At 35.0% G+C, this 10,042-nt stretch overlaps 1 protein-coding gene across 1 annotated transcript; it reads right to left on the bottom strand.

The window, feature by feature from the left end:
* Positions 1-3,609: 3,609 nt before the first annotated feature.
* Positions 3,610-9,469, bottom strand: arg1 (arginase 1). The gene is made up of 8 exons (XM_051124720.1): positions 9,219-9,469; positions 8,998-9,070; positions 6,659-6,833; positions 6,388-6,547; positions 5,414-5,508; positions 5,155-5,259; positions 4,924-5,060; positions 3,610-3,978 (listed from the first exon to the last, which is right to left on the bottom strand). The coding sequence occupies exons 1-8, from the start codon at positions 9,321-9,323 to the stop codon at positions 3,815-3,817; spliced, it is 1,014 nt and encodes a 337-aa protein (XP_050980677.1). The 5' UTR covers positions 9,324-9,469; the 3' UTR covers positions 3,610-3,814.
* Positions 9,470-10,042: the final 573 nt, after the last annotated feature.

Below are 10,042 nucleotides of genomic sequence, written 5' to 3'. Positions count from 1 at the left end.
GTTCAAAGATATTTTGGGATGCTTTGCTGCTTCTGGCACTGGATGCCTTGACTGTGTGAATGGACTCATGAAATCTGATAATTACCAAAGAATTTTGGGGCGCAACGTAGTGACCAGTGTCAGAAAGCTGCGTCTCCACCAGAGGTCATGGGTCTTCCAGCAGGACAATGACCCGAAACACTTCAAAAAGCACTCAGAAATGGTTACAAACTAAGCGCTGGAGAATTCTGAAATGGCCAGCAATGAGTCCAGATCTGAATCCCATAGAACACCTGTGGAGAGATCACAAAACAGCAGTTGGGAGAAGGCATCCTTCAAATCTGAATGACCTGGAGCAGTTTGCAAAAGAAGAGTGGTCCAAAATTCCAGTAGAGAGGTGTAAGAAACTCATTCATGGTTACTGGAAGCGACTGATTTCAGTTATTTTTTCCAAAGGGGGTGCTACCAAATATTAAGTTAAGGGTGCCAATAATTTTGTCCAGTGCATTTTTTGGGGTTCTGTATGGAATTGTATCAGATTTGTCTTTTCTTCTCTGTTTTTTTGTGTTGTTCCAATGCAAACAAAAAAAATAAACATTTGAGTACCAAAACATTTGTAACCGCAACAACTTTCTGAGAGAAGGGTTGCATTTTCTGACAGAATTGCAAGGGTGCCGATATTTTTGGCCATGACTATATGACTATATATATGTATATTTGCATTGTCATTTACTGACACTTTTATCCAAAGTGACTTACAAAACAGGATTATAGAAGCGATCAAAACTAACAAAAGAGCAATAATTTCAAAGTGCTGTGGCTGGTTGTCCTGGAATGTGTTACTGTTGATGCGCCTAGCTGCATGGAGAAATTGTGATAAAGTGTTGGGTTGGCTGAAACCACAAGCAGTTCTGTCTTGACAAGGTTGAGTTGATAATGGTTCTTCATCCAGCAAGAAATGTCTGTTAGACATGCTGAGTTTCGAGCAGCTATCATTGGATCATCAGGATGGAATGAGAGGTAAAGTTGAGAGTCATCAGCATAGTAATAATATGAAAAGCAGTGTTTCTGAGGGTGTATTCACACCTGTTTTGTTTGGTTCGGTTGAATCGAACTCAAGTTAGTTTCCCCCCTTGGTGCGGATCTTTTGGGCAGGTGTGGATACAATGAATGAGTACCAATGAATGGCTGACCTTAAGCACACGTGTGGTTTTTTTACAATTTCTGGTTCACTTGCAAAAAGGGCAGTGTAAAAGCGAACCACACCAAACAAAAAATAAAAACACTGGATTTCATTCAAAAAATCAACATTGATTTTTCTGGTGTGAATACACGCAGAACCTGATTTTACCAAGTACGACATGTTCCTGGATCAACATCTTTGTTGACCCTGGAACAACATGGTGATTGTTTGGTGTTTGTACATCAGTGTCATTCATCTATCATTTCCTCTGATTTTAGGTGTTACTCATGGGTAAGGTTAGGTTTAGGTGCAGGGATGTGGTTAAGATTAAATTTGTGGATTAAAATGTTGTTGACCCAGGAACACATCTAACTCAGCAAAATCAGGACGTGCGTGAATGCACCATGAATGACAGAACCTAGTGATGCCGTGTAGATAGAGAAGAGAAGTGGCAGTAGCTAGATGTTGCGACTTGGACACCTCCCCCTCCAAGATACCTTGAAGGACCTGTCTGAGAGGTAAGACTGAGATGCCCATTTGCCATGAGGGTTGACAGGAGGATCTTGCGGTTAACTGTGTCAAAAGCAGCAGACAGATCTAGATTTACATTCACATTGAAAAGTAAACAAGAAAGTACACAGTTTGAACACTCTTGTTTATAAATACACTTATGAATTTTAACCAAACTGCAAAAATTTTGAGAGGAATGCTCATAGTTAAGCTCCTACATTAAGGTGTTCTGTGCTAGTCTTGGTTATGCATATATGATGGGGCTTGTCCACATTTTATTTGATGTGCTTATACATAAGCCACACATAACCAGCAAAATGTCAAACCTTTGTTTTAGTGCAGTGGTTGGTTGACGGCTAAGTAGGTGACAGGTGACCCAGAGAGTGTCAGAGACACAATTGTTAAAGAAGTTCACTTCCAGAACAAATGTACAGATAGTGTACTCACCCCCTTGTCATCCAATATGTTCATTTCTTTCTTTCTTCAGTCGTAAAGAAATTATGCATTTTGAGGAAAACATTTCAGGAATTCTCTCCATATAGTGGACTTCTATGGTGCCCACTTCCAAAATGCAGTTTAAATGCAGCATCAAAAGGCTCTAAACGATCTCAGACAAGTAAGAAGTGTCTTATTTAGCAAAACGATTGGTTATATTCTATAAAAATTGACAATTTCTATATACTTTTTAACCTCAAATGTCTTGTCTAGCTCTGTGTGAACTCTGTGTATTCCGGTTCAAGACAGTTAAGGAAGGTCAAAAAACTTCCATCTCATTTTCTCCTCCAACTTCAAAATCATCCTACATCGCTGCAGAAGTACCGACTCAGTGTTTACAAAGTGAATATGCAAAGAAGATCAAACGTCCTTTACAAAAAAAAGGTAAAACAGTGATGTAGATTTTGAATTTGGAGAAGAAAATGAGGTGGGAGTTTTTCGACCTACCCTAACTGTCTTGAACCGGAATACACAGAGTACACGCAGAGACGAGCATTTGAGGTTAAAAGGTATATAAACTGTCATTTATAATTTATATAAATTGTAGTTTTTTTTTTTTTTTTTTTTAAAATAACATCATTTCGCTAGATAAGACCCTTCTTTCTCAGCTGGGATCATTTAGAGCACTTTGAAGTTGCAATAAAACTGCATTTTGGAAGTTCAAATTCGCGGGCACCATAGAAGTCCATTATATGGAGAGAAATCCTGAAATGTTTCTCTCAAAAAACATAATTTCTTTATGACTGAAGAAAGAAAGACATGAACATCTTGGATGATAAGGGGGTGTGTAAATTATCTGTAAAGTTTTGGAAGTGAACTTCTCCTTTAATATAATAAAAAAATAACTGAAAAAAGTCTAGAAAAAAATATTTAAAAAATTATGATTTGTTTGAATTTAATGGAAAACATTTTGATTGTACAGTATGTACAGCTTTTATAAATCTTTGAAATTCATTTTTTATACAGGAAAATAACAAAATGACAAAACGAATAATTACAATTTAGTTTTAAATTCAAAATGACATTAGGGCCTACGTGGTGTCATCAAGTAAATATAAAAGGCCTGTTATTTAGACTGTGTTGATACCAGGTGAGCTGAAGATGTTGTGCTAGTTTTGGCTGTGCATATGTAATGATGATTATCTTCATATCTAGTTTTTTATCTTGAAATTCTTGTAAAGCCACAAATGATCAGCAAAATGTAAAAACCTTGTTTTAGTGAAGTGTTTGACTGACAGGCGAGTTGGTGACGTGACTCAACTATTATGAGAGAAAAATAATTGAAAAAGTATTTTTTAGTAAAATGATATGCCATTTGTGTACAAACCATTTGAAAAACTTTTTTATTATTTTTTAAATACATTTTTACTTTGTTTTATTTCTTGCATTTAACATTGTTAATCAACCTGGCAACAATAGATTTTTACTTGAAATGATGTTGCCTCTGAAAAAAAAAAAATCATATTTTATGTACAGCTTTGTACTTACTGCATATAGATTGTGGTATAATTTGCATATATCTTTGGAATTCATTTTATACAGGAATAAAATAAATTACTTTTAAATTCAGAATGGCATTATGGCCTTAATGATGACAGTAATTAAATATAAAAAAGAAACCAAAATCACAAAAATAAATCCTGTGATTTATGGACTTGGCATTTTGTAATCTGGCTCATGTGACCCCTCGCGGACCCGCCCGAAGCAGCCCAGTAACAGATCCACAGCAGCGTTTACTGTTGATTTAATTTCACCCTCTGTTTTCCCCAGCTTTGGGTTCACTTCCACCATGTCTACAGCAGAGAGAAGCCCTGGAGGGAAGTTAAAAGAAATGTTAATGTGGCTTTTTAAAGGGATAGTTCACCCAAAAATGAAAATTTAATGTTTATCTGTTTACCCCCAGGGCATCCAAGATGCAGGTGTCTTTGTTTCTTCAGTAGAATGCAAACGAAGATTTTTAACTCAAACCGTGACGTCGCGTGGCATGTGTACGCGTTCTGGCGTAGTATACGCAAGCGCCGGACGCGATCTCCGGTCAAAGTGTAAACAATGAGTGACATATAAGCGCAGATTGCTTCCGGCGCTTGCGTATGCTGTGCATCTGCTCAGGACAGTAGGACATAGCGGTGGATCAGAGGTAAAAAAAAAAAAAATGATATAAATAATGTTCAGTTTCTTGCACAAACCGATCATTTCGTGTCATCAGTGTATTCTCACAAGTCGCAGGGTTTAATTTGGTTTTGTTTGTGTATGTTTTTTTTACTCTCAAAGATTTGGTAGCCATTGACTGCCATTATATGAATGACAGACTGCAACAGTTTGAGCTAAAAATCTTCGTTTGTGTGCTACTGAAGAAACAAAGTCACCTACGTCTTGGATGCCCTGGGGTTAAGCAGATAAACATCAAATTTTCATTTTTGGGTGAACTATCCCTTTAATAGCTGATCTAGAGTGCACTCAGTGTAGATTTATTATAACTTTCCTAAGATGCACACAACATTAGTTAAACTTTTATTTTACTCTATATTTTCTACTAAAAATATTTAAACAGAAAATGTTATTTATTTATTTATTAACAGGGTTGTTGGTAGGTTTTCAAGCGGACACAAGGGGGAGCTAAATCATTTGTTCATCAGCCAAGCAGGCTTGGATATTGGTTAATCATTTCAGAAAGAGCCAAATAGCTGTCAGTTTGTTAGCCTGAAAGTTTATAAATCTCTCACCAATTAGAGATCTACATATCCTCATATTCTCACCTGTCTGACAGATGTGTTCAGTGATGTAAATCCCCTCTCTATAGGTCAGTCCACCCGCTACAGGTGTGCCTGTTGCAGGTGACACTGATGGGTCCAGTGCATCGATGTCAAAACTGAGGTGGATGGGTTTTTTCACCCTGATTCAGAAAGTGTAGGAATGCTTTCTCAATATTTACCGTTACAAAGATATTTTTTTAATATTACGTCATGATAAATAAATCACATACTTACTTTGAAAACATGTGATCGCATGTCAGCTCCATGACTTTTGCAATTCCAAGTCGATCAACTTCTGTCATGGAGAAGGCTTTGATTCCAAGGAACTTCATGATGTAACTGTGATGTAAAGTGTGATTTTGAGTCACCATTCATTTTTCCATTGCCTTTTTAATATATTTTAAATACTGATTGTGTGTACATTTGGACTTCATAAAGAATCATGAAATAGTAATATAATCCATGTATTATTTTGTAGAATCTACAAACTTACTGTTCTTCTGGGTCCAAATCTCTGAGTCCAATGTAGACAATATCCTTAGCTGCTACACAAGGCTTTAACCATGAGAAGTTTGGAATTATGGGAATCTAAGAAGCATTTTAAAAATGTACAACATATTATGTTTCAAATCATAAAATGTCATCTCAAGTAAAGCTAAAGAACTGGAACCTGAAAATCAGACAGGAATAAAATATACACTACCAGTCAAAAGTAAGATTTTTAATGTTTTTTAAAGAAGTCTCATCAAGCCTGCATTTATTTGATCCAAAGTACAGCAAAAACATTTTAAACTATTTTTACTATTTAAAATAACTCTTTTCTATTTCAATATCTTTTAAAATATATTTTATTCCTGCAATTTCAAAGCTGAATTTTGAATTTCATTACTCCAGTCACATGATCCTTAGAAATCATTCTAATATTCTGAATTGCTGCTCAAAAACATTTTTTATTATCTTGAAAACAGCTGAGTGGAATTTTTTTCAGGTTTCTTTGATGAATAGAAAGTTTAGAAGAACAGCATTTATCTGAAATAAAAATCTTTTGTAACATTATAAATGTCTTTATCAACACTTTTGATCAATTTAAAACTCCTTGCTAAATAAAAGTATTCATTTCTATAATTTCTACAATATATTCAAATATAAAGCAGTTATTTTAAAAAGTAAAAACATTTCCAAATATAACTGTTTTTACTGCAGGCTTGGTGAGAAGAAGAGACTTCTTTAAAAAAAAAAAAAACATTAAAAATCTTGTAACATCACATAATGTTAACTGGAATTTCAGGAGAAATGTCTTTTAATTTGTGCATAAAATGTGACAAAGCAAAATAATCCTAGTGTTTTTTAAAAAAGGACATTAACTGTGTCAGCCACAGTCTGAGACTGACAGTAATGTAATGATTGTTACACATATTACACAAACTTTAACACAAGGTACTGAAATGATTAAAGATCATCAGTCACCTTTGAGTGCAGTTCATGGATGAGGTATGACAGCGGTTGGCCGTGAATGTTTCCAGTTGGTGTGGTTAAAGGTGTGTTGATGTCTGCATGTGCGTCCACCCATAAAACACTCAACTCATTTCTTGAGGCAGCATGACCAGAGATTGAACCAATGGCTAAGCTATAAAAACAACACATATACACCTGAGAATATGCATACAGATTCAATAATGATTTGAACAGAAATCAATGTGTCAATCAAAAAGTAACAGAACTGGAAGCACACAATGACCTGTGATCTCCTCCCAGCATCACACAAGTGTTGCCATCGCTCTTGATCTTCTGCACAGCTCCTGCGAGCAGCTCATTGGCACGACCAACTGCTCTCGGAGTCTTCAGCCTGCCAACTGGCTCATCGTTGGGTATGTCCTCAAAAGTCAGATTCCCATAATCCTTCACTACACAACCTGGAGAGGGATAGAGGGCTGTCTGTCATCATTTACACATAACCGATATAATTTTGTAAATTTAACATGGAAACCAAAAGGAAACATGTACTGAAGAAATAATTGTTGAAAATATTAAAATTACCCAGTTTGAACTCTTGCCAAAAATGACTATATGATTTTTAGATCCATCTTTTCACACTGAGGGCAACTGAGGGACTCATATGCGACTATTACAGAAGGTTCAAATTCTCACTGATGCTCCAGAAGGAAAAACAATGCATTAAGAGCCGGGGGGTGAAAACATTTGAACAGAATGTAGATGTGTACATTTTTCTTATTTTTCCCAAATATCTTTTTTTTTTTTTCATTTAGTTCTGCCTTTCAGAAGCTAGAGAAGCTATCTGCATGTTTGCCAGTAGACAAAATAAGTTAAATTTACCCTGATCTTCAAATTCAGAAAGTTTGAATTTGGCTCTTAATGCATTGTGTTTCCTTCTGGAGCATAAGAGAGTGTTTGAACCTTCTGTAATAGTTGCATATGAGTCCCTCAGTTGTCCTCAGTGTAAAAAGATACACAAAATGCTGAAAAACCAAAGTATTTGTGGGACCTGAAGGATTTTTCTGAAGAACAGCTCATGAACAACTATCACTAAACAAAAAAACACTGTTGTGGATCATTAAGGTAACAGCGCAGTATTAAGAATCAAGTGTATGTAAACTTTTGAACAGGGTGATTTTTATAAATGTAACTATTATTTTCACTTGTGGACTATATGACTAAACATCTTTTATGTGAAATATCTTATTCAGGTCAGTACTAAATAAAAAATAGCATGCATTTTGTATGATCCCTGTTATTTTTGGTAAAATAATTAACATTATGCAGATTCTGCAAGGTGTATGTAAACTATTAACCTCAACTGTACAATACCATTGCATAATACTATCTAAAACCCTGGAAGGACGGAGACTGAACATTCGCTTAGGCAGTTTTCAGTAGTGTGTTATTCAATTATTAAATGAACACTGTTGAAAGTATCCTTAAAATATGTAAAAATCTTGGAATGAAATTTTAAATAAATCACTCATTTTCTGTCACTGATTTAACATTTTAGACCTGTAGAGTTCTCTGTTCTACCATCAACTAAACATTTGAGGTGACCGCATTAAACATTACTGGGTTTGTTTGAGTTTAGATGTGCAAATACACGCTTCACTCTTATTCAGTAACAGAACTCTATCCAAAATATTGCAATAGGTAGAGACAGAGGAGTGGTGCAATGTCAGTGTCACTGCTCCTATGAAGTCACATCTTAGGTAAATAAATCAAAGCCACACATATCAGCATTGATCCATTGTCCTTGCATACCATCAGTCTAGCTGTTTGTTTGAAGTTATAAAACATTTGTGCAAGACAGACAGATCAAAAACAGACTCTGAAACATTTAAAGCTCTTTTTAGAAAAAAGGCAATGATAAACAACAACTGCATATTGCCTGACCTTAAAATACACCACATTAGCAGTTGTGGGTATTGTGTAATGGCTAGTTGACAGATAACACATTACCATTTTTACGTCAAGAAGTTAATATTTGTCGGCGCCGACATACAGCGCTGTTGCGCTAGGGGCATCCCGAGTTCGAATCCCAACTCGAGAACATTTCCCAATCCTGCCAACATCACTTCCTGTCAGTTCTAATCTATCCTTTGCTAATTAAGACAAAAAAAACCAAATATTTAAAAAAAGATATAAGTTAATATTTTAAATGAATTCATATATAGTACAGCCTATAGTTTTAGATGATATAACTAGTCATAATTTAAAATTTTAATCCGTTTTAATCACATTTTACCTTTTTTAAGCACATCCCATGCTTTAATATAAAATTAATGTTTATTAATATGAAACTGCAAAGGTAAAAATCAGGTAACACTTTATTTTACAGTGTCCTTGTTACACGAAATTACATGAAATTATGCATAATTATATGCAACCCTAAACCAAATCATATTTCTAAACCTAACTCTGTATAATCAATTAATTTTATCCAGTACTTAAATCTGTAATTACACCGTTACACAAACACCCTACAATAAAATGCAACCAAAAATTAAAAAGGTGTTGGTTAGAAACATTATACTGATAAAGCAGTGTAAACATCATGAGGCGTAGCAGTGGTACCTTGCCCTTTAAGTTTCTGCACCAATCCAGCAGAACGAATGAGGTCTGCTCCGCTCTGCACACCATCCCTCTGCTGCAGTAACAGTCAATAACATGAGCACTGGACCACTACCATACTGCACCATGCATGGATTTATATGCAAACATATTCCTTTTTAAATACGAGATTATCATTATTTTAAATGAGAAGATAACATTTTTGGGGGAGCTTTTTATCTCACCTGTCCTTTAGAGAAAGGTGCACCTATTATTCCCACAGAGTGATGATGATGGAGGTCTCTTCTGAATATGTGAAAAGCTGCTCGTAATCCGCTGAAGCTCTTCATCACTGTTATAATTTATCCAGCAGCAGTCTGGAATAAGCGGCTCTAAAATCAAAGCAGATTACAGGACGTGTGACGACACGCTGTCTGGGGACAGTCATTGGGCTGCTCGCGTTCTTCTGTCTTAACCTGGGGTTTCTTTTCTGTTTTGTTCAAGAAAAGCACATGGGGAAGAACTGATTTTAGATGACGCTATTGGCTAATTTGCATACGAAGTATTTTATTAACCAAAAAAGCGCATATTTTGTTTTATTTTTAATTTTTTGTCTGTTTTGGCATTTTTGTCAGTTTCTTTTTTTTTTTTCTTTTAGTTTAACTGATTATTATTTTATTTTTTTACATCAAGTTAAACGATGAAAATGAAACATGTTGCCTTGGCAAGGAGCTGAAATTAAAACAAGTTTAACGTTTTTTATATTTGATATCAGTTAAGATTTATTTAAAGTAACAAAATTTATTTTATGGTTTTACTATTAGTTAACTGTAATAACCCTATGTGCTATGTTATTATTAGTTAATGTTTAACAATTATTGCGTTTTTATGTATTCCGTTCTCATATTTTTTTTGGATAGCTGACTGTTTTCCAGATTCTTCTGATTATTTTGTCTTTTTATGTGTTCATAACAAAATTTGTACGTTTACATCTTAAATGCCTGATATTGAATAAAAAACGGTGTTCATGTTATTTGTTCATTACTCAATATACGGTTATATAATTACA

The sequence above is a fragment of the Labeo rohita genome, chromosome 12 (genome assembly GCF_022985175.1).
Source record: "Labeo rohita strain BAU-BD-2019 chromosome 12, IGBB_LRoh.1.0, whole genome shotgun sequence".
NCBI lineage: Eukaryota > Metazoa > Chordata > Actinopteri > Cypriniformes > Cyprinidae > Labeo > Labeo rohita.
This window is presented reverse-complemented; position numbering and strand designations above follow the sequence as displayed.